Genomic DNA, 23669 nt, shown 5'->3' with positions numbered 1-23669 from the left:
CGAAACTCCCCTGGTCAGGGTGTGCTAACTTGCGGGAGAGCACGCTGGAACCCCCGGGGCCGGGGCCCCTTCTCCCCAGCACCGCGGCCGACGTGGCGCGCCCGCGCTCTACCTGCACGTGCGTCGCCCACCGCCCTGCCGGACGCTGGCGACACCGCGCGCGCTCGCCGTACCACACTCGTCACACCCGACCCGCACCTGTTATGCGCCAGCGCTGCCGCCAGGCTGGGGACGGGGCCCGGGGGTCCAGGGCCGCGCGGACAGGTGCGGGCGTCCAGGGTGCGCGGCGCCCCCGACCCCGCCTCCGGGCCGGGTCCCCTGCCCCGCCCGGCGCCAGGCCAAAACCTGCTCCCGCGCGGCGCCGCGCGCAGCCTGCCGACCGGAAGCCAGGGGGCGTGCCCAGATGGCACCCCGCCCCCTACGCGAGGGCCAATCAACACTCGAGGCTCATTAATAGTGAACGCGCCGGCCCCGCCTCCGCCCCTCGCGGCACCGCCCGCCCGCGCAGACCTAGAGCGCGGCCGCGGACGAAGATGGCGACCGCCATGTACTTGGAGCACTACCTGGACAGTAAGCGTCCCTCGCGGCCCCCGAGCCCGGCGCCCGCACAGGGTACCCCCCTCACGGTTCCCCACGGACACCAGGCGCTGCGTGCGGACCCCGAGGACTCGTGGGGGTGGCGAGGGCAGTCCGGAGGCGGCGGGGGTGGCGGGGGCGCGCGAGGGGCGGGGCGGGGCCGCAAGGAGATGCGCGCGGGGGGCGCGGCGCAGGGTCCCACCGTCACGGCCGCGCCAATTCCAGGTGCGTCACGGAGGGGCGGGGCCGGTTGGCGTGGGGCGTGGCTTGCGTGTCACGGCCCCGCCCCTGCCCTCAGCGGCGTACCGCCCTCCCGGCCCTCAGTCTCTCTTGGGAGAGGCCTAGCTCAGGGCCCCGCTCCGCCCTTCCCGACCCCCCTCCGCTGGCTTGGCCCCGTTCCCCGCCCCGGCCCTACTCCCACCCAATTGACTGGCGCAGGTGGTTGAACCCTGAGCCCGTATCCCCTCGGACGCTGGACCGGGCCTGGGCGGGGGGTGGGCGGGATTCCGGCCGTGTTTCTGTGCCTGCTCGTGCAGTGACCTGGGAGTTGGGGGAGACGATACTGGCTGGAGAGTGTCCTCGGGTGCCTGTGTTTCTGCGTGGCCGGGGACGGAGGAGGGGGACTCGCAGGTGTTCCGGGCAGTGATCGGCACCACGGGCAGACGTCTGTGAGGCGCTTCCTGCAGGCGTCGTTCTGTCCTCATGTAGCACAGGTTGGAGCTTCCTAAGAACTCCTGAGCAGATGGTTATTTCCCTCATTTCACAGATGGGGAAATGCAGGCTGCAGAGGCTAAGTAGCTTGTCAAGGTCATGCACTCTTGCTGGTCTGGCTCTGGCTAGGGGATGGCCTGGCGGGAGGGGGTGGGCGGGGCTGGTGGAGGGGAGCTGGAGAGCTGTATTGCGGTGGGAATATACGCGGTCCCTGGTACCTGGCTGCTTGGGAACCCCACCTGCAGCTCTATCAGGAGCAGTTGGAAGTGAACCGCTGCTCTGGGGGAGACGGTGGGGACCTCCCAGGCCAAGCGTGAGCGATGGGGCGGTGGGGCGGTGTCCTAGGCGGGAAGCACCCTGGAGGGGAGGAGGCTCTTCCTTGCAGCGCTCATTACAGAACCACGATGAACCCATCTGCTGAACCCATCTCCTGGGGCTTGCTCTTCTCTGTCCTGGTACCATCCCAGTGGGCCCCATTTGGAGGGTTTGAGGATCGTGAGTTCCATCATGCTCTGGGCACCTGTGTGAAAGCTCAGGATGGACATGCCTACTCGCTTGTGGGCCAGGGAAGCAGACTCTGTCCTCCTTTTCCTGGAACTTACTTTCACATGGGGCAGACAGATTTTTTTTAAAAGCTCACAGCCGAAGAGGGTCCATGAAGGACCCCAGCAGGTTGCTAGAGCACTGAGGTGGCACTGTCCTGCAGAGCCCAAGGTAGGACAGAGCGGGGAGGTCCATGGGAGGGTGTGGTGAGCCTAGAGGCTGTGGAGGGAGTTTGTGCCATTCTGTGGCTGAGCTGGGCAGCTTTAAGCAGCAGCTTTGTAAAGACCGGATTTAGCCCTACAACAATCAGTGTCAGCTGAAGACAGTGGAGGGGGTTAGGACTGAGCACGGGAGCCAGTTAGGGGCCTGTTGAGGCTGTGCAGGCAGGCTGGGAGGTCGTCCTGGAGTAGGAGGATTGCAGTGCAGAGGGGAAAGCAGTGTGGGGTGGGGTCCTCCACCCACGCTGTTCAGCATGGTCTGTTAACTTGGAAGTAATTAAACAAGCGAATGAAGAGTTCAGTGCCTCAGTTGTAGTAGCAGCCCTTCAGGTGCTCAGCAGCCCCGTGGTCAGCGCCTGATGTATTGTGTAGCCTGGAGAGACCATACCCATCCTTGCTTGATGTTCTACCCCGTGAATGGGTTTTCACAGTAAATCGGGGGTGGGGGGGAAGATCAAAGAGACCCCAGGGTTTCGGTCTTACTCACTGTGGTGAGGTATTGAGAGGGAGGAGTGACTGGGGGGTGTGGGGTGGACAGTCACACGGGCCACTTCCCCACCTCTGCTCGCAGTTCCAGGATAAGTCCCTCTAATTTCTCCAGCTTCCAACAACATCTGAAGCCTGTGAGTCTGTTATCAGTGTTTGGTACCCGTTCCCCAAAAGATACCTTAATCCTTTTCCTCCCCAAATCCTAACAGACAGGAAACGACGTGAGCTTATTTTTTGTAGATTTTAGGTATAAAGTCTGGAAGGCAGATTTTGTCCTGCTCCCGAGAAGTACATGTCTCTGTGTTTCAGGTATCGAGAACCTTCCTTGTGAGCTGCAGAGGAACTTCCAGCTCATGAGAGAGCTGGACCAGAGGACGGAAGGTGGGTCCAGGCCTTACAGTACAGCCGGCGGTGTGCTCTGACGATTGGGGAGAGGGGGCTCCAAGATACTGGGGTGGCACCGGTCTCCCAGGGGACCCAAGACAGCGGGGCTGCAGCCTAGCCTTAAACTTTGGGCACTGTGTGGTGTCTTGAGTGTGCTGACACTTTAAAATTAGACTTAGGGGCGCCTGGAGGGGGCTCAGTCGGTTAAGCATCTGACTTTGGCTCAGGTCATGATCTCATGGCTTGTGAGTTCAAGCCCCGCATCAGGCTCTGTGCTAACAACTCAGAGTCTGGAGCTGCTTTGGATTCTGTGTCTTCCTCTCTCTGCCCCTCCCTCAGTCATGCTTTGTCTCTCTCAAATATAAATAAAACATTAAAAAATTATACTTAGTTTCTTGGGTTTTAACATACCTTCACGTAACACTTTTTTAAGTTAATTTATTTATTTAGAGAGAGCATGTGGGCGACTGGGGGAAGGGCAGAGAGAGAGAGACAGGGAGAGAGAGAATCCCGAGCAGGCTCTGCACTGTCAGCATGGAGCCTGATGCAAGGGTTGAACTCACAAATTGAGATCATCACTTGAGCCGAAATCAAGAATCAGTTGCTTAATTGACTGAGCCACCCAGGTGTCCCTTCATGTATCATTTTTATGACCATCATCTATCTCTTGCAATCAGAATGTTTGTCATCTTTCTTTTCCTTTAAAAGAGTTTATGTTTTTCGGGGCACTTGGGTGTCTCGGTCAGTTGAATGTCCGACTTTGGCTCAGGTCATCATCTCATGGTTCGAGTGTTTGAGCCCTGCATCGGCCTCTGCTGTCAGTGCAGATCCTCTGTCTCCCTCTCCCTGCCCTTCCCGCCTCTCCCAAAAATAAAATAAAACATTAAACAAATTATTTTTTGTTTTTAAACTGTGTGTATATAGTTTAAAAAGAGCACTTTCTGATGTTCTGTTGTTTAACTCCCTGTTTTTAAACATCATGTTTTTGCTATTTCTTACTTAGCTCCCTTTTGCTTTGGGGTTTATTCTGTTACCGTGGAATATGAAGGTTTGCTTCCCCAGTTGCACCTGCCCAGCTCCTGCACCGCCCCCGCCCACCCAGCCACCTCCTGGTGTAGTGGGTTAGAATCTGAACCTGCAGTACAACAGGGATGCTGTTTCCTTCAGGACTCTTGACTGGGTGGTTTGCAGCTGGGCCATGTTACATGCTGTGCTTGTGTGACCTGTTTTGAATAACTTCTGTTTTTCTGGGAGTTCATAATTGCTTTGTTTTCCACATTTCATACACATTCCACATTTTCTGTGTGTCTGTTACACTAGGTTACCTGCCATTTCTGAGTTTGCTCTCCAAACGCAGCCTTTTCCCCTGGGGCTTCCTGTCCTGCAGGCTATACCTGGGCTGGTTGTTTCTAGGCCTGCTGCACAGGCTCTGCCTCTGCTCATCTTCAATGCAGGACCCTGAATGCTTTGTTGTAAATATCCTCTTTCTTGATCTGCTCCCTTGTTTTATTGCAGCCTTTCCTCCAGTAGTTTCCTGGAAAAGGGTACACGGGAAGGTAGATTTCTTATGATGTTATATGTCTGAAAATGTGTTTGTTCTGGTCTCCTATTTGATGAACAGTTTGGCTGGGTATAGAATTCCATATTGACCATCTTTTCCCTCAGAATGTGGAAGGCACTGCTGCCTTGTCTCCCAGCTTCCACATTGCCCTTGAGAAATGTGATGCTGTTTGGATTCCTCATCCTTTATATATGTGGTCTTTTTCCTGTTTAGCAGCTTCTGCTGCTTCTTTGTCCTTGAGGTTTTGTGTTTTGTGGCATCATACTTGGGTATGGGTGATTTTTCATTCATTGTGCCTGGCACAGTTTTGTAAGATCAGGATAGCTGTGGTTTTTTACTGAGGTACAGTCTCCCTGCTAGCAAATACAGAGACTTTTTTTTATTGTGAAATATGGCATTTACATCCAGGAATAAGCATATGTTTAGAAATTGTCTAACAAATACCAACTTACGAACCTCTGCCTAGATGGAGCAACAGAGCCTCTGGAGCCTGGGGCACGTGTAACCCTGCTGAGCATGCTACCCCTCCCCCCAAGGGGCTGGCACCCCGAGCTTTCCTCCTGCAACAGTAGGTTTCTCACCTCGCTAAACCGGAGATTTCAGAGTTGTATCAGTGCCCCCCTAATTATCAGTGGAATCTCACGGTATGTTGTTCTCTGTGTCTGGCTTTTCTTTTTTTTTAAATTTTTAAAAAATGTTTATTTATTTTTGAGAGAGATAGAGCATGAACAGAGAGAGGGAGACACAGAATCTGGAGCAGGCTCCAGGCTCTGAGCTGTCAGCACAGAAGCCAGATGTAGGGCTGGAACCACGAGCTGTGAGATCATGACCTGAGCCGAAGTTGGACACTTAACCGATTGAGCCACCCAGGTGCCCCTGTGTCTGGCTTTTCTTGCTCAGTGCCACCTTTTGTGGGATTAATCCACATTGCTATGGGTGACAGCTGTGCTATTTGGTGCTGGGTAGCGTTCCATGTGATTGGACCACAGTTTATTGATCCGTCTTACTATAGATCGCACATTTGCCTTGTTTCCTGTTTTCTGCATTTATGGGTGTTTTCCCATATGGATCCTAAATCTTTCGGGTGTGGACTTGAGGGCAGTAGGCAGGTTGTGGCTGAACGAGCACATAATTTGTTACTCAGGGGCGTTGAGAGTCGGTGGGGCCGGTATGTGTTCTCACCTGGACCGCGGTTGTGCCCGGTTGTGCGCTGTAACTTCCTGGGTACGCTGCCCTGGCTGTGGCGTCTGTGCCCCGCCCCCGCGCCAGGCTCCCTGTAGAAGGCCGTGCCCACTGTGCTCCTACCAGCAGTAATTCGGAGTTCGGTCAGCCACCGTCACCGGAACCGGCACTGCTGGGCTTGTTCTGGAACCCCCTGCGGGGACTAGCTTCTCCCCCATTTCCCCATCAGATAAGAAGGCAGAGATCGACATCCTGGCTGCGGAGTATATCTCCACGGTGAAGACGCTTTCTCCAGACCAGCGTGTGGAGCACCTGCAGAAGATCCAGAGCGCCTACAGCAAGTGTAAGGAGTACAGTGATGATAAGGTGCAGCTGGCCATGCAGACCTATGAGATGGTGAGGAGGGGGTGGGCCCCGCCCTGTTCTGCGGGAAGAGGGGGTGGCGGGGGGGCGGGGGTGCTGCCCCGTCTGCCGGAAGGCACCCTCTGGGTGCCCCGACAAGTCCTTCTTTCGGACTGTGGCACGTGGCATTGGCTGAGTGTCGCGAGCCCGCCGGCTCCTTGTCAAGTCTTGGCAGCGTCTGTAGGTCTCCTCTATGGGGCGGGGTAACTGTCTCATCCCCGAGCTTTGACCCCATTGCCCTCTCTCTCTTCTTTCTACCATCTTGGTCTAAATACCTAAGGCATCAGAGGCATTTTCTGTGAGAACCTGTCCTCTGAAATCCGTACGTTCTTCAGATTTTTATGTCTTCGCCCCCATTCCATTGCGTTTCACAGCCCCGTGTCTCATTACTGTCTGCCTTCACGGTTTTCCTGAGTGGCACTTACTCTGTTGAGGTGTCAAAGCATGTGGGGACAAAGACCCCCACATAAACTGGGATGGCGGGCCTTGTTCTATAGCGCTCTGTTCATTGAAGACTCAACTGAATCCAAGAATGTACATCCTGGTTGATTTCCAGCGTGTTTGTGATTCCTGAGATGTCCCGCTTCCGTTTTTAAATGACTTGCGAGCATCCTTTTCCGTAGGTGGATAAACACATTCGAAGGCTCGACGCAGACCTGGCACGCTTTGAAGCAGACCTGAAGGACAAGATGGAGGGCAGTGACTTTGAAAGCTCCGGAGGACGAGGGTTAAAAAGCAAGTCTGTTAATTTTTCTTCATTTTGTTACCATTACGTACGGAGTTTTGAAGAGTTTTGTCTGATAAATGTATTAGGAACATTACGGTAAATATCATGTTTGAGTAAATCTTGTCCTGCTTCAGTGAATTCTGTGCAGATAATTGGGGTGTTTATGGTCTTTCAGAAGGTCGAGGTCAGAAAGAAAAAAGAGGCTCCCGAGGTCGTGGCAGGAGGACCTCAGAAGAAGACACTCCAAAGAAAAAGAAGCACAAAGGAGGGTGAGAGGCTCTTTTCCTTGTCTCTTTCTCCCCGGAGGTTACTTAGCGCTAGTATTTACTTAGCATCTGGGGACACCAGCGGCCGCTAACAGCGAGGAGGCGCTCCCTGCGTGCCCGCTGTGGGTGCGGTTCCACTGCGCTCGGCAGCCTGACGGGGCTCCTGGGGAGAGTGACCGGCCGAGGGTTTACAGCTGGTGTGCGGGGAGCCGGGTTCGCACAGGGCGGTGTGACTCCAAAACCCACGCTCTGAGCCCCTGTGTGTCCTGCCTCTTGAGTGACACTATAACATTTACCGACATTTCAGGCTGAGCCACACTTCAGCAGCTAAACATATAGCTGTTCGTTGTTTTATGTATAAATATATATTTTGGATATATTCATCATTAAGTTGCATGACTGTATTTATTAAACAGATGTGTCATTTACCTTGAATTTCAGCATATTTCATTTAAAGCTTTCTCCCACCTGCTCCCCCCACCCCCCTCGCTCTTGTATTGCTTCACAGAAGTGACATTTAGAATCAGAGAAAACGGTAGAGAGCTGAGTAGCTTCTGGGGAGAGGGTTCTGACGGTTACGGGGAGATCTCAGGACAGTCCATTCTTGACAAAAAACGGGAGAAGTTTTGGTTCTGTTTAAACTTTTATCTTAAGAAACACCTGAATACCATCTTGCAGTAAATAAATGCAGAAGAAGCAGGTAGTTTAACGAGTTCCTCTGAGGCACATCCTGGTCAGTGATTGACCTCAGCCAAAAGTGCTTTCATGGCTCTGTGGAAGCCGTAACCTCCTCCGTCTGCCCCGGGGACCTACGACCCACACTTAACGTGGTGTTTGTTTCCATTCTTTGTAGTTCTGTCCCCTTTGTGTGTGTTCGTGGATGCTATAGTTTAACCTTATTTTTTTCCCTTTTATTTATTTGTTTATGTTATTGTTTGTTTATTTTTGAGAGAGAGAGAGAGAGCGCAAATGGGGGAGGGGCAGAGAGAGAGGGAGACACAGAATCCGAAACAGGCTCCAGGCGCCGAGCTGTCAGCACAGAGCCCAGCGCGGAGCTTGAACCCATGAACTGCGAGATCATGATTTTGAGCCAAAGTCAGACACTTAACTGCCTGAGCCACCCAGGCACCCTTTTATTTTTTTTCTCTTTTAAGTTAACTTTATTAAGGAATGGTTTACATACAATAAAATATTTTAAGTTTACAGTTTAGTGCTGTTTTCACTTTCAAGTTATGGAACTCTTCAACCTTTCTATTTCTTCTTGAGTCGGTTTTGGTAATCTGTGTCTTTCAAGGAATTGGTTGTTTCATATAAGTTGTCAGATTTATTGATATCAGGTTGGTCATCATATTACATGATTGTCTTTCTGTTGTAGGATTTTGTACTGATGATTCCTCTTTCAGACCTAATATTGATAATTCATGTCTTCTCTCATTTTGTCTTGATCTTTTCAGAGAATTAGCTTTTGGTTTCATTGACTTTTTTTTTTTTTTAATGTTTTATTTATTTATTTTGGGAGAGGGTGCAAGCGAGGGAGGGGTAGAGAGAGAGGAGGAGAGAGAATCCCAAGCAGGCTCTGTGACGTCAGTGCAGAGCCTGATGCGGGACTTGATCTCACAAAGCGTGAGATCATGACCTGAGCCAAAATCAAGAAGTGGATGTTTGTGCCATCCTGGTGCTTCACGGTTTCATCGGTTTTTATATTTTCTCTGTTGTTTGTTTTCTTTGTCATTGATTTCCGCTTGTATTTTTATTTTTTCTTTCCTGCTATTTGGATTTACTTTTCTTTTTCTGGCTTTTTAAGCTGGAAGTAACTAAGATCAGTGATTTTCATATTTTCCTTTTCTAATATAAGCACATAAAGCTGTAGTTTTTTTTTAAACTATTGTAAGTCTAATTACTGTTAGCATGTCCCATAAATTTAGGTATGTTTTATTTTTATTTCCTTCAAAATATTTTAAAATTTCCTCTGATTTTTCTTTGACTTATATTTTATGTAGAAGTATGTTTCAGCTTCCAAGTAATTTGGGATTTTCCAGGTAACTTTGTGATTTCGGTTTCTAATATTTCTGCTGTCATCAGAGAACACTGTATAATTGAAATTCTCTGAAGTCGATGAAGACTTGTGTTAGGGTTTATGGTCCGGTCTTGCTGTACATTCCATATGCCCTTGAGAAGAATATCGTGTTTTCTGTTGGTGGCGGCATGTTCTGTAGCTGTTAGTCGGATAACTTGGTTGGCAGTTCTGTTGGTCTTCTGTGTCCTTCCTGACACTCTGTTTACTCACTTGAGGAATTACGGAGACAAACATCTTACAGTCTCTGACTCAAGCTGTGGATTTGTCTGTTTCTTCTGTCAGCTTTGCTTCACATATTTTGAAAGTCTGTTATTTGTTGGTACGTACGCATTTAGTTTTTTCTAAAAATAACTGACTCTTCATTGTTATGAAATTTCCTCCTTTTTCCCTTGTGATATTCTTTGTTTTGAAGTCTACGTGGTCTGATATTATGATAAGTTATTCCATTTGTCTTAGGATGAGTTTTCGCATGGTGTATCTTTTTCCTTTTTCATTCTTTTACTTTCAACACATTTATGCTTTTGTATTTATTTTTTATTTTATTCTTTTTAACTTTTTTTAACTTTTTATTTATTTTTGAAATAGAGTGTGAGTGGAGGAGGAGCAGAGAGAGGGAGACACAGAATCTGAAGCAGACTCCAGGCTCTGAGCTGTCAGCACAGAGCCCGATGCGGGGCTCGAACTCACAAACCGTGAGATCACGACCCGAGCTGAAGTCGGACGCTTAACCGGCTGAGCCACCCAGGCGCCCCTATGCTTTTGTATTTAGAGTGGGTTTATTTTTTTAAGTTTATTTATTTCTTTTGAGAGAGAGCACGAACAGGGGAGGAACTGAGAGAGAGAGAGAGAGACGGGGGGGGGGGGGGGGGGAGGGAGAATCCCAAGCAGGTTTTGCACCATCAGCACAGAGTACAATACAGGGCTTGATTGCATGAACTATGAGATCGTGACCTGAGCAGAAATGAAGAGGTGGACACTCCACCGACTGAGCCACCCAGGCGCCCCTAGAGTGGGTTTCCTGAAGGCAGCAAAGTTGAGTCTCGCTTTTTTTTTTTTTATCTAGTCTGACGGTCTCTCCCTTTTCACTGCAATGTTTAGAGTACTCAGATTTAACATCATTACCAATATGATTGGATTTGAACTTACCTTCTGCTGGTAGTTGTCCGCTTGTGCCGTCTCTTAGTTTAGTGTCTTCTTTTAGATTAATTATGCATTAGAAAATTTTATTTTAAAATCTTTATCTATTTTTGAGAGAGAGAGACAGAGTGCGAGTGGAGGAGGAAGAGAGGGAGAGGGAGATGCAGAATCCAAAGCAGGCTCCAGGCTCTGAGCTATCGGCACAGAGCCGCCCGCGGGGCCTGAACTAGTGAACTGTGAGATCATGACCTGAGCCGATCGGACGCTCAACCGACTGAGCCACCCAGGTGCTCCGTATGTATTTTTTTGAGTACGTGTTTTGGTATTCTGTTTTAAGGACTGTTCTAGTGTGTCTTCCCTGTTCGTTGACTTACCACAATGAACTTCTAATGATATCACCCTGTTCTGTGTGTAATGTAAGAACCCACCCGAGTTTTTTTTTCCTCGTGCCTTCTGTGCCATCGTCAAAAGTTCTGCTTCTACACGTGATAATTTGCCTCACAACATATTGTTATTATTTTAGGTCTAAACCACTGATTACGTTAAATAGACTATAAACCACGAGGAAGGGTTTTATTGTCACTCCATGTACGTACCATTTCCGCTGCCTTTATTTCTTTACGGACGTGAGGATTTCCCTCTGCTGTCATCTCTCTCCTGCTAAAGAACTGCGTTTAACGTTGTTCTACACTGTGGGTCTGCTGATGCTGAGGTGTTTTCCCAAAATTTTCTTGTCTGGAAATGTCTATTTTATCTCTCTTTTTTTTAAGGATATTTCTGTTGGACTCAGAATTTTAGTTGACTTTTCCCAGCACTAAAGATATTTCCTTCCCTGGTATCCTCTATCTTGCACGGATTCTGATGAGAAAGGCTTTTCTTTGATCTTCTGAATGTATGTGGCTTTATTTGTTTTTGCTGCTTCTAAGATTTCCATTTGGCAATTTGATTTTTAACAACTTAATTATGATCTGTCCCGGTGTGGATCTTTTGTATGTATTTGGCTTAGACCTCATTGAGAACTTCTTGGAACTATTGGTTTGTAGTTTGTATGAAATTGGGAAAATTTTCAGACATTCTTCAGACAGTTCTGCTTCCCATTTGGCTTTTTATGGACCTTCAGTTACACGTATGCTAGCATGATATTTTCCTGCAGTTCACTGAGGCTCAGCTCGTTTATTGTTGTCGGTGGTGGTGGTTTTTTTTTCTCAACGTTTTTCTTCCTATGCTTCTGTTTGGATAGTTTCTATTACTTTGTCTTCAAGTCTTTTCTTTTTCCTTAGTGTCTAACTTAATCTTCTTTTAGTGAATCTTTCATTTAAGAGATTTTTTTGTAAAGTTCTATTTACACCATATTTATTTAAGTACTATTCAACGGTTCCCTTATTACATTTATGTTTTCCTTTCTCTTTGAGCATACGCATTTATGATAGCTTTCTGAAAGATCTTCTTTTCTGATTCTGTCATTTCCAGGGATTTTTTCTTTCTTTTTTTAAAAACCTATTTATTGGGACACCTGGGTGCTCAGTTGGTTGTGTGTCTGACTCTTGATTTCAGCTCAGGTCACGCTCTCGGGGTTGTGGGATAGAGCCCCATGTTGGGCTCCGTGCTGAGAGTAGAGCTTGCTCGAGGTTCTCTCTCTCTCCTTCTCTGCCCTTCTCTTCTCGTGCTCTTTCTCTCTAAAATGAAAAAAGCAAAGCAAAGCATGCTAAAAAACCCCCAATTTATTAAGGCATGAGTGAGGTTCAAAAAGCTGTCCATGCGTAATGCGTACAGTCTGTTTCTGACTCATTTTTCTCCTGGTTGAAGTCACATTTTCCTACTTCTTCACACATCTAGTGATTTTTTTATGGGATGATGGACTGTGAATGTGTGTTGTTGAGTGTTCAGATTTTGTTGTCTTCGTTCAACAGGTATTGAATTTATTTTCCAATTTTTTGGTCAATAGTTTAATTACCTGTGGATCAACTTGATCCTTTGCAGGCACATGTTTAACCTTTGTAAAAAAAAAAAAAATCCGTTTTTCTTAATGTTTATTTATTTATTTTATTTGAGAGACACGGAGTGCGAGCAGGGGAGGGGCAGAGAGAGAGGGAGACACAGAATCTGAAACAGGCTCCAGGCTCCAAGCTGTCAGCACAGAGCCTGATGCGGGGCTTGAACCCATGAACCGTGAGATCATGACCTGAACCCAAGTCGGACGCTTGACCGACTGAGCCACTCAGGTGCTCCAAAAACCCTCTCTTCTTAAAGGGCTAGATGGTAAATATTTTAGGCTTATAGGCCGTGTTGTCTTTGCTGTGACCACTCAGACCTGCTGTTTTATATCAAAAGCATCCACAGAAAATATGTGGCTGTGTTTCAATAAAACTTTATTTATAGAAACAGACCACCAATGCCTAGGTTAGGGTAGCCTTACTGTAGGGTTGGTTAAGCCGTACTGCTAAGGTATAGCCCTTCTGGGTTCTCTTCTGAATGCTGTTTGTGTTTATCGAGGCCTCTCCTTGCTGGCCACGTGGAGCGAGTGTGACGAGCCTGTGTGTGAGCTCTGGCGAGCTCAGCTCCCAGCCGCCCTGTACCCTCTGCCAGTACTCAGGGACTCTCACCTGTGCACAGCTTAGTTTTTTGCTAAAAACTGAAAGGGGTCCCTCTGCAGATTTCGGGAGCACATTCTCTTCCTTCCTCCTTTCTAGCAACCTGCCACCAAATGCCAGCAGCCTTGCCCTCCTGGAACTTTGGTTTTTCCCTCAGTTCTAGACCTCCATGCTGCGTTTGGTTTTCGTCTCGGTGGACTGGAGTGTGGGAAGTGCCTCCAGCAGGAAGCCGACACGATTGCAGGGCTCGCCTCGGTTACCTTCTCTCGGGCCGCCGTCCTGTGCTGCCTGCGGTCAGCGTCTGAAGAGCTGTCGCGTGTTTCGTCCGGTTTTCTCCCTGTTCACGGTGGGGGGCACGTTTGGTGCTTGTTGTTATATCCTGGTCAGAAACGGAAGGTTTTTTCTTTTCTCCTTTAGACGAGACCTGTAGTCTCTCTCACGCGTCAGTTTTTCTCCATCCCTTTCCTTTCTTCACAGCTTTCCTTCTGCGGAGCCCAGACTGTGTGACTCCCGGCGTTTCCTGGAGTCTAGATCTCGCTGACAGATGTCAGTACATCCTCTCTCGGCATCATCATGGGGGGTTTCCTCCCATGCTCGGTGGATTTGTTCCATCTGTGACCGGGGGCGCTTTTGCGTGTGCTCCCGCTTGTGCCAGCGTTCTGGAGGTCTGGTGGGGCACCTGAGGCCTGGCCGCAAACATGGCCCGCAGACGGGATCGAAAGGGCCCGGCCCTTGGTGAGTCTCCTTCGACTGGCTGACATATGAGCAGTCAGGCCGAGTCAGTTCCGGGTGGACGAGACCAGCAGCAGGACGTCTCGTACGTGGCGTTCTCCATTCTCGAACCCTTTGATTCCTTTTTGTACAGATTTTAGTTCCTCTTTGGAGAGTCTCCCTGTTTGCAGTCACGTTATTCAGATTTTCTTTGTAACAGCGGCTTCAAGCCCATGTCTGCTCATTTGCACATCGGGTCATTTGTGGCTCTGCTTCTGTTAGCTTTTTCGTGATTTTCACTCACGTTTTCCTGCTCTTTTTCCCGTCCTGTAGTTTTTTTTGTTGTCTGTCTGACTTTAGGTATAAGAGGAACCCGGAGGGTGAGATTTCTGCCGTTCCCCAGAAGAAGTTCATTTTGCTCTCAGTCCAGGCAAATGGAGCGGGCTGGAGGCCGGCGGCCACTCTACCTGGGCCCTGTCCCCTGTCCCCTCTGATGTCAAAGGTCTCACGATGGAAGACCCCCCCTCCCCCCCAGTTCTCAGTGGGGGACCCAGGGTTTATTTCCCCCTCCTGAAAGGCGCCTGTGTGGCTAGTCCGCGCCCTGGCTTTCCTTTCTTGTCTCTTGCCTGTGTTGCTCCTGGGGTTGGCGGAGGTGTGGAGGACGGGCCGCTGTACAGAGGTGGGCCCCTCCCCCGAGAATATGGCTCAGCGCTCAGCCTTTCTGCCGCTCTGCCGCCTCTGTGCTGCCCCCAGGTTCAGCGAATGACTGTGGGGTCACGGCTGCCCCACGTATAGAGCTCTCACGTGTCGGTGGCCCTGCCGGCTCTGTGTGGCCCCCAGAGGGCGGGCAGCCCTCGGCTAAGCCCGGGACACAGATGGCCTGCCCACTTGGCCACTGCCCTTCCCTTGGCCTTAGGGCGTCTGGGCCTTGTCACTCCACAGCTTTCCGGTGTCTGGAAAATGTGGTTTTAGCAACTTGTTGGGTTTGGTTTTTTGACTCGTGGCGGCAGGGCTCCAAGTCTTCCTGCTCCACGCTGCTCAGAACCGAAAGGCGTGGTGGCCTTTTCTGGAGACAGCAGGCGCTCTCGTTGGTCGCCTCCCCAAGGGTCCCTCACAGGGAACGAGGCCCCAGCTCTCAGGCGCGGTTAGAGCTTCCCTGGCGGGGGTACACCTGCCTGTGCCGCAGACCTCGCGGTGACGCACGAGTCTCGCCGCCACCTATGCGGACACACTTGAGATGGCTGGGCACGTGGCTTTTCCCTCGGCAGAGCCGTGACGGCGTGTGCGTTGCTGACCGCCGTCTGATGGCACCGAGGAGGCGGGTAGCTGGCCCTTTGTGCTGGGCTGGCTGCAGAGGAGGAGCGGGGCACGTCGGGTGGCGACGTGTGCAGAGCACCTGGGCGGGTCCGGCTGGGCCTGGCCTGTCCGTGCGAATCCCTTCTCGGGCCCCCGAGCAGCACTGTACGGAGGTCAGGACGGGCCACGGGGGCCGCTGACGTGAAGGGTGTGTGAGGGGCACCGGGGCTGCCCTGAAGTCTGGCTCTGATTCGTGCTTGGAAAGCACATCGGGCAGTTGGCGGTTTAGGCACGGGAGGGGGGATCCCTGGCAGTGCCTGGTGAGGGATGCCTGCGATGTCCCGGGAAATGGGCTCGGAGGACACGTGTTGTGCCCAGTAGTGTCGGAGTGAGGTGGCCAGCACGGCCGATACGGGGTCTCCAGCCTGCCTGGCAGGTGGGAAAGACCTCCTGGCAGCGCTCCACCCGCCCACCCCAGAGCCCCCTCAGGTGAGACCGGAGAGGAGGTGCCCAGGGGCGATCCCAGGCCTCCTCGTCGGTTGGGTGGCGCCCTTGAACCTGGGGGACAGGTGCTCAGGTCAGATGTCAGCTCGCGGTGTGAGAGCTCAGTCCAGCTTCGCAAGCAGAACGCACAGGGCAGCCGAAGTGCGGTCGGCACATGGAAGGCGCGTGCCCTGGGGCGTTTGGGGGTGACCCCACCGCAGGTTGGCACCGGTCCTCCAGGTGAGTCTCGGGGAGGAAACCCCACCGATCCAGCAGGGGGTGAGACACGGTGTCAGAGGCCAGCTTGAGAAATCGAGGTTTGGCGGAAAACAGAGGAAACCACGTCCTAGTCTGGAGAGTTGCCTGAATGAAACGTTTTGAAAGCATGTGGACGGGACACATTTTTGTGATGCGCACGGATTTCAGATAAACAGAGAAAGTCCTGCCTGTTCCCAGAGACAGAGAGCAGGTCACTTACAAAGGGAAGAGGCTTAGACAGGCCTTGGGGCCCTCATGGGCAGCACTGCCTCCAGCGAGCAGCACTCAGGCCAGAGGCGGCACTGGCACAGAGGACACTGTCGCTGGGGGGGGTGGGGGGGCTGGTAGGGAGGACAGCGCCGTGGGGGGGGTAGGGAGGACAGCACTATGGGGGGACGGTAGGGAGGACAGTGCCGTGGGGGGGGGGGTGGTAGGGAGGACAGCGCTGTGGGGGGGCTGGTAGGGAGGACAGCACTATGGGGGGACGGTAGGGAGGACAGTGCCGTGGAGGGGGGTAGGGAGGACAGCACTATGGGGGGACGGTAGGGAGGACAGTGCCGTGGGGGGGGTGGTAGGGAGGACAGCGCTGGGGGGGGGGCCGGTAGGGAGGACAGCGCTATGGGGGGGGTGGTAGGGAGGACAGTGCCGTGGGGGGGTGGTAGGGAGGACAGTGCCGTGGGGGGGGTGGTAGGGAGGACAGCGCCGTGGGGGGGCCGGTAGGGAGGACAGTGCCGTGGGGGGGGTGGTAGGGAGGACAGTGCCGTGGGGGGCGGTGGTAGGGAGGACAGCGCTGTGGGGGGGCCAGTAGGGAGGACAGCGCTATGGGGGGGTGGTAGGGAGGACAGCGCTGTGGGGGGGCGGTGGTAGGGAGGACAGCGCTATGGGGGGGCGGTAGGGAGGACAGCGCCGTGGGGGGGCCGGTAGGGAGGACAGTGCTATCTGCAGGGGGGCAGTGTGGCGTGCACAGCTGGCCCTGGGTATCTGATGGCAGAGGCACAGAGTGTCCTTAGACGGGCAGTATGGGACAAAGGGGTCGGTGGTTGCCTTCGGGAACCGGACTCTTTGTCGGTGTGTGGAAACGTTGTGGTCTGCCGCGGCTTCGCGGCATCCCTGTCACCAAGTTCCTGGTGTGAACTCGAGGTGTTTCTGTAGCAGGTATACACCCGAGTCACATATGTGTTCTCGATTCTGCAGGGTGAGATAGGGAAGATTGCCTTTCTGTGCTAGTAGGAGCACACCGTCTACACTGCCCCATAGCTGGTAGGTTTGTTTGAAGGCTGCCGAAACATGTAGAAGCCTGAACCCCCAGCCCTCCCTGCTCTAAGGCAGGTGAACGCTTGCTCCGGCTCTCACATCTGCTTGGCTGCAGAGCTGTGGGCCGCTGACACGGAGCGGGGCACGGGCCAGCCAGACCCTGGCCGGGGGTGCTGTGGGGAGTGGGGGGGATAGGCCCCAGCTGACACAGAGGGGAGCACGGGCCGGCCGGACTCTGGCCGGCGGTGGGGGGAGTTGTGGGGAGTGAGGGGGATAGGCCCCAGCTGACACAGAGGGGAGCACGGGCCGGCCGGACTCTGGCCGGGCCGCTGGTTAGTGACCAAGGGGGGCTGCGGAAGGTGGGGGGGCGACAGGCCCGCTTCAGGGGGGTGGGCAGTTGACAGCGGCACATGGTCAGAAGCGGCCCCACTGGGGGGTGGGCAGGAGGGCGCTGGAGGGGCTCCCTAGACCTACTGCTCCAGGGATGGGAAGGGCAGCTGGTGGTTTGTAGGTTTTGGGGTGAAGGTGCTGTGAGCATGAGTGGGGTGGAGGTCTGGCACCAGGTGTGCTGGGTTGGGTTGGGGTCCAGGATTCTCAGGTGTCGTCAGCTGGTGGCTGGTGAGTAGGGGTGTTTGCCTGCCCCCAGGGGAGAGGGCCCCTGAGAGGCTGGGGATGGGGGGACTTGGGGCGGGGTGGGCGGGGAGCCCAGGGAACAGGTTGGAGACAGGGATGGATTCACGACCCCAGAGTGGGTAGTAAGTGCGTCCCCTCATGCCCTCTGGGGTGCCTTTGTGCCCCGTCTTGTCTGGTACGAAGGGGCCGGTCGTTCTCCCCCCACACCTGCTGCTCACTGCTGTGGTTTCTCCGCAGGTCTGAGTTCACCGACACCATCTTGTCCGTGCACCCCTCTGACGTGCTGGACATGCCCGTGGACCCAAATGAGCCCACCTACTGCCTGTGCCACCAGGTGTCCTACGGGGAGATGATAGGCTGTGACAACCCGGACGTGAGTGTGGGCGCCGTGCACGGGCCTCGGGCAGGGCCCTGCACCCAGGGCCGGGGGTGCGGGGGGTGCGGGGGGGGGGCACATGGAGTCCTAACTGCAGCTCTCCCCTCTGCCTTGCAGTGTCCTATCGAGTGGTTTCACTTCGCCTGCGTGGATCTGACCACGAAACCCAAAGGAAAATGGTCAGTATGGGCTCTGCTCGGCCTCTCCCTGCCTGTGGGGCGTCATGAGTGCTGCCCCCACCAGGCCCAGGCTGTGGCCACGGGCAGTCCGTGGGTCCTGCTTCCTGGGGCTGAGCTGGTAGGGGGACATCTGCGCCCCTCGCCTGGGTCCGGTCTCTCAGGATGTTTGCATGGTGCTCCCCTATTTTTGTTAAGCTTCTAAGGAACAGCTTTTCGGAAGCTTTTGATTGAGGTAGAAACTGTGAAATGAGTTCTTTCCCGGGGAGATTTGGGGAAAGACAAAGAGCACAAGCATTAAATCCGAACCTGGGTGAGGCCGGTGACCTGCCATGGGGCTTGTGTTCACCTGGGGAGGGGTGCAGGGTGCTGGGGCAGCTTCTGTCCCTGGTCCGTGTGCCCGCTGGTGGCTTCGGTGTCGTTCCCGAGAGTTAATTTAAGGAAAAAGCAGGTTTTATTTACCCGTGGGTGAAGTGGGTCTCAGTTCTAAAATGTAGGCTCGGAGATTGTCCTCCGTGTTCGCGTGTATGTGGATGGGGGGTGGTGACAGACCCCTGAAGGACAGGCTGTGCTGTCCCCAGGGCTCAGTGGGCAGTGGCTGAGGGGGTGCTCAGGTGCCTGGCCCCATGTGCGTCCCGGCCCCAGGTCGCCTCAGGAAGTCTGAGCAGTGATGCGCAGCCCTTGACCGTGCTCTGCAGCTGGGGCATGGGCACCCGGGTGGGGGACTGCGGGCCTCCTGCTGGGGCGGGGGGCAGGGACACGTGATTCGGGTTCCGATGTGGGTTTGAGTTGTTGGTGGAACTTCCGGGTGGAAGAGTCAGTGGGCATTGGAAGACGGTTTTGCCTCTTGGGAGGGTCGAGCGGCAGGGGGTCTGTGCCCCGTGGGCAGAGGCGGGGAGGCAGGGTGGGGCTCCCCCCTGTTGTCTAACTCAGGGTTTCTCTGGGGTCTCTCCAGAATCACAAAGTGTTCAGGCTTCTTCCCTATTAAGTGAGATTTGTTCCGACATGTTCTTGCGGCACGAGCCTGCGTGAGTGCATTTGCCGCTGGAGCCTTGCTTCCTCGGGGGCAGGGCCGGGGGCGCGCTCAGTGCTCGCTCACTGGCACAGACCGGACACTGGGGAATGGGGCGGCCGGGGGGTGGGGGCACGGTCATGTGCATCGGGAGCAGCTGGGAGGTCCCCTGGTGTCACTGACAGCTGCCGTGGTCCAGGCGTGACCAGGAGCGGCCCCCGGTGTCTGAGGCGCTGAGCCTGCCTGCCCAGGGTCCCCGGGGAGCACTCGCCAACCATGCGGGTTCCAGGGCCCTCTCGGCCTGCCCCACCTGCTGGAGCATGCTGGTTCATCCTCCGCCGCGCTGGGTCTGCCGATGTGACCGTGGGTGTCGCCTCCACTTTGGTCCCCGGTGGCCACGTTGTCTCACAGGGAGGGCCAAGAAACTGGGTCAAGAGGCGTATTCGTTCGTACAGACAGTCTTGCTCGTTGCCTCGTTTCTGTCACCTTGGAAACACACGCTGGCCACAGCGACTTGCTGGGGGTCTCCCCTTGCCGGGGTGTCCGGTGGGAGAGCCGTGTGCTCTCTGCCGGTGCGGTTTCGGTGACACGGCCACCGTCCCTGGAGACCCGGGGGGCGGGGTGGGCCTCCTCACGCACAGGGCCGATCACCGTGCCTCTCTCCTCAGGTTCTGTCCGCGGTGCGTTCAGGAGAGGAGGAGGAGGAAGTGAGGCTGCCACCTGGGCTGGAAGAGCGAGTTAATGTATTCCTTCCTTCGTGTTGCAATATTTTCTCTTCATTTTAAAACTACCTTGTTTTGAATGATACTTAACAACTCAGTGGCCAGTTGTAAGTCTGGGTATTTCCTGAGACAAGCAAGAATCCACCTGAGCCCTGTTTGCACGAGGAGCGATCTCACAGGGACTTGCCACAGTGACTTCATTCTCGAGACTTCTCGTACGGGGCCCGGCCCCGGGCACGGCAGGTGCACCGAGCGGCCGAGCCTTCCGCGGGCCGGTGCGGTGGGGACCTTCCCGCCCGCTGCACCGCCGTCGCTCTGCAGCCCGGGCGTGAGCCTGTGTGGTCCGACCGTCCCGGTGCCACCGCGGCACATCTGTCCCCACAAGGCGTGCGCCCGGAAGCTGGCGAGGCGTTGCTGGAAGGCGTCCTCCGTGTCTCGGTGACCTGCCTGGGACGGTGGGGCTGTCCCTGGAGCGGGAGGGCCCCGCCGCACTGTGCACTGCCCTGTTCGTCTGGACTCCCGGTTCCCTCCGTGAGGGCTTCACCTGCCGGAGTGAACGGCCCGTCATCAGCAGGCGGGCTGTCGTTGCCGTGACCGCCCGTGAGACGCCTGACCGACGGCTGGTGTGCCGTCGCTCTGGGAATCCCTGATGCTTTACTGTGAAGCTGGACTGCGAAGATGGCAGTCTGCGTGCACGTGAGGCGAGTCCGGTCTGGCGAGGCCGGGCTGATTTTAAACCTGCCGTGTTGCACACTGGTGAGCAGCTCACGTCCGAGGGGACCACGGTTACGTGAGGCCACCCGTGAGTCTGCGCCGCGGCGGTTCTGGAAGGAGGCTGGGAAACCGGAGCGCGTTTTCCCTTCAGTCTGCGCTCACCAAACCAGTTTTGAACCGTCGTTCTGGTAACAGTTGGGGGAAGTCGCGTACCTCTGGTTGAGGTCCGTCTGTGGTGGTGTGCGGCATGACTTCTGGGAGCATCTGTGGACCCCGAGACCCCACAGCACCCACTTAGAGGGCTCCGAGGAGCCCCGAAGGGAGAGCCGGTCTCTGTCCTGGAGGCATGAGAAGAAACGCAGGAGGCAGAGTCGAGATGGGAAGTTCCTAGGTGAACAGGAGTCTCCTCTTTATCAGGAGGCCTTCTGGAACAGTGCCCCGCTTCCTCCGATGGCTTGTTCATTGCACGTGTCCTCCTGTTTCTAGTATGTCAGCAAGGCCGGGAGATGCCACGTAGAGAATCTCGGGGAGCCGTGTCGTGCACGGGCTGCCTCGCGCCAGCTCAGCTCGTCGTCCCTAGATGAGCGCTGACTGTTCGCTTTGACGTCAGAGGGCAGTGAGTGTCCAGCCGGGACCTGCGTCCGTGGTTCTCGGAGGGTCAGCCCACAGCAGACACGCCGTCCTGTGTCCTTCCTGGAGCAGGCCAAGCGGCGGGACTTGCTTCCAGGCGACTGCAGGTGGGGTCGGCTCGGCATGTGCGTCCCGGGCTGCGTGGGGAGGGTAGGGGGTTGCCGGGCCTGACAGGCTTTCCCAGAACCGATGCCTTCCTGCTTCTCCGAAAGAAGGGGTGGCGGCTTCGGGTTGAGCGCCGGCCCTCACGAGCCCCTCAGTCTCCACTGCAGCCAAAACCGAGGCTCGTCTGTATTTAGGAACTTAGCTTTTTGTTAACACAGGTGTTGAAAGATTGTGGGGAATAAATTGTGGAAAATTGTCTGCTTCACTCTTTTACCAGTTTTTGTGGAGAGGGTAGGTAAGTACAGTGAGTTTGTGGTGATTCTTTGGAAGCTAGTTTAATATTTGCACTGCCTCTCAGAACACTCGCGGCCGCTGCCATCGTGGAAAGACGGGTGACCGTGGACATAGGCCGATGGCTGGTTGGGTACACTCGATGCCTGGTTTCCGGGGCCTCGAGCATGACAGGAGAGATGGCCGACTTCCATATGAAGCTTACGTGTAAAGTCTGATGGCGTCTCTGCTGTCACCTCTTCTCTTTAGGTTTCTGTGCCTACCTGTTTCTGGTGTTTACTTTTGTCAGTTACATTGATATCTCCCAAAATAACACGCATTTAGCTTTGGAGAAGACAGAAGACATGAGTGGATTAGGAAGATTCCCTGGAATGCTGTTTGGGTCAAGACCGATCGGTTGTCCTTCCCAACTGTGAACAACACTCTGCAAGTCAGAATGACACTCGACAGCAGCGCTTTGCTTGGGGAAGAATGTTCTGCCACCTGGCGTGGCCCTGGTCCTGAGGACTGCTGCTTGAGGCCAGCCGCCTTCATCCTGGGGTGATTCCTACCAGACCCCGTCTGCCTCCCAGGCGCTGGATCGGACCCAGAGGGGGCTGCAGAGCCCTGTTTCTTGGGTTGAGGGGGTCCAGGCTGGGCCCTGCGGTCCCTCTTGGAGCTGTATCTGAGCCAAGGGTGCGGGCCCTCCGCGGCCGCGGGGTTTCCGTGTAAGGGAAGGAGTACCTTGTTTGAGGAGAATCTGCACGTTCCTCATTCTCAGTGCTAGATTATCAGTCAGCAGCTCGACAGACAGCCTCTCATTTTCCCACAGGAGGACACATGCTGCACTTATAAACTGAACCCCAACCTTCCCCACCCCCCCATCTGTGGCTGCGCTGGTGGAGCTGCTGGCTGGGGTGACCGTCCCCACTGCACAGGCTGGGGCCCTGGGCGAGTGGATATGAAATGGGACTGGCCAGGGTCACGGGAGCCTGGTGGCTTCGAGTCTGCCCAGGGCAGCAAATGCTGAAGACACAGCCACAGGAATGCTGGCGGTTTGCTGGGCTGCCTGGGGACACTGGGCAGCTGGCGGTTTGCTGGGCTGCGGATGACACTGGGCAGCTGGGTGCCAGTCCTGTCCCTGGGCGGCCGCGTGGCTCTCTGCCTCACGACTTGTGGCTGGCAGCCGTTGGCAAGGAAGGCTTCGAGCTGTCACGCTGTCCGAACAACACCCCCCCCCCCCCCCCCACCGCCATGTGGCCGGAGCCGGAATAGACACTTAATCATGGGCCTTGGTGACTGAAGGTTTTCCTCAATTGCTAGTGAGCCGTGGCTGGTCTTCGCTACCTGTGCTGAGAGGAATTTTAAAACAGGAAGCCTAAGAAAAACGTTCTCATTCAGGAGAGAAGTCTATGAAGTTTCTTTCTTTCTACAAATGTATTTTGTGGTGTTCACTTTGACCACATTTCATCCAAAAAGATGATGCAGCTTTAACATGAATGTTACATTTTATTTTCAAGGAATTATCTATGTTCCCTTTGTAAAGGAAAGATAATATTGTAAATCTTTTTATTAAATAATGTAAAGATGTATATCTGTATTTTTGGATCATGTTATAGATTATGGATATATTGTTTAATAAATAAAGTATTTTTTGGAATAAATGTTTGAGGATGAGTCATTCCAGGAAATGTGAAAACTTCTACGTTGTGGCCAGAGATGGTAAGTGTATTCTCCGTGGAATTTTTTTTTTTTTTTTTTTTTTTTAGAGAGGTAACACAAATGGGGGGAGGGGGGCAGAGAGAGAGAGAGAGAGAGAAAGAGAATCCCAAGCAGAGTCCCTGCTGTCAATGCAGAGCCTGATGCAGGGCTCGAGCTCACGAACTATGAGATCATGACATGAGCCAAAGCTGGACGCTCAACCGACTGAGCCACCCAGGCACCCCTCCGTAGAATTTTAAAGGGACGGGCAGTGAATGGGAGCAGAGGAGTTTCCCTGGCCACGCCTGGGCAGGACCCTGGGCCTCAGCTGTTACGTGGTGTCAGAAGCTGATCCCTAAGCTCATAAGAAATGTCAGTGTAGAATACTTGGAGTGGCTATTTCATAGAAGCATAAAGCACTTTCTCTGGAACAGAAGGCTTGTCCTTGAGATCTGCATAGATGT

At 53.9% G+C, this 23669-nt stretch overlaps 1 protein-coding gene across 5 annotated transcripts; it reads left to right on the top strand.

Moving 5' to 3' along the window:
• The first annotated feature begins 241 nt into the window (after window positions 1-241).
• Window positions 242-23168, top strand: ING5 (inhibitor of growth family member 5). 5 transcript variants are annotated; one of them, XM_060624427.2, is made up of 8 exons: window positions 244-570; window positions 2847-2918; window positions 5894-6060; window positions 6690-6801; window positions 6969-7062; window positions 17737-17872; window positions 17993-18054; window positions 19732-23168. In XM_060624427.2, exons 1-8 carry the CDS (start codon window positions 534-536, stop codon window positions 19772-19774), a joined length of 723 nt encoding a protein of 240 aa, XP_060480410.1. In that variant the 5' UTR covers window positions 244-533; the 3' UTR covers window positions 19775-23168. The 5 variants fall into 5 exon arrangements, with proteins under 5 accessions (XP_060480411.1, XP_060480410.1, XP_060480414.1 ...); XM_060624431.2 differs by lacking the exon at window positions 244-570 and adding an exon at window positions 861-1289; XM_060624430.2 differs by lacking the exon at window positions 244-570 and adding an exon at window positions 861-1383.
• Window positions 23169-23669: the final 501 nt, after the last annotated feature.

This window comes from Panthera onca, chromosome C1, assembly GCF_046562875.1.
Source record: "Panthera onca isolate mPanOnc1 chromosome C1, mPanOnc1 haplotype 2, whole genome shotgun sequence".
Lineage (NCBI taxonomy): Eukaryota > Metazoa > Chordata > Mammalia > Carnivora > Felidae > Panthera > Panthera onca.
Note: the sequence above shows the minus strand (reverse complement) of the source record. Positions and strands in the feature narration are given on the sequence as shown.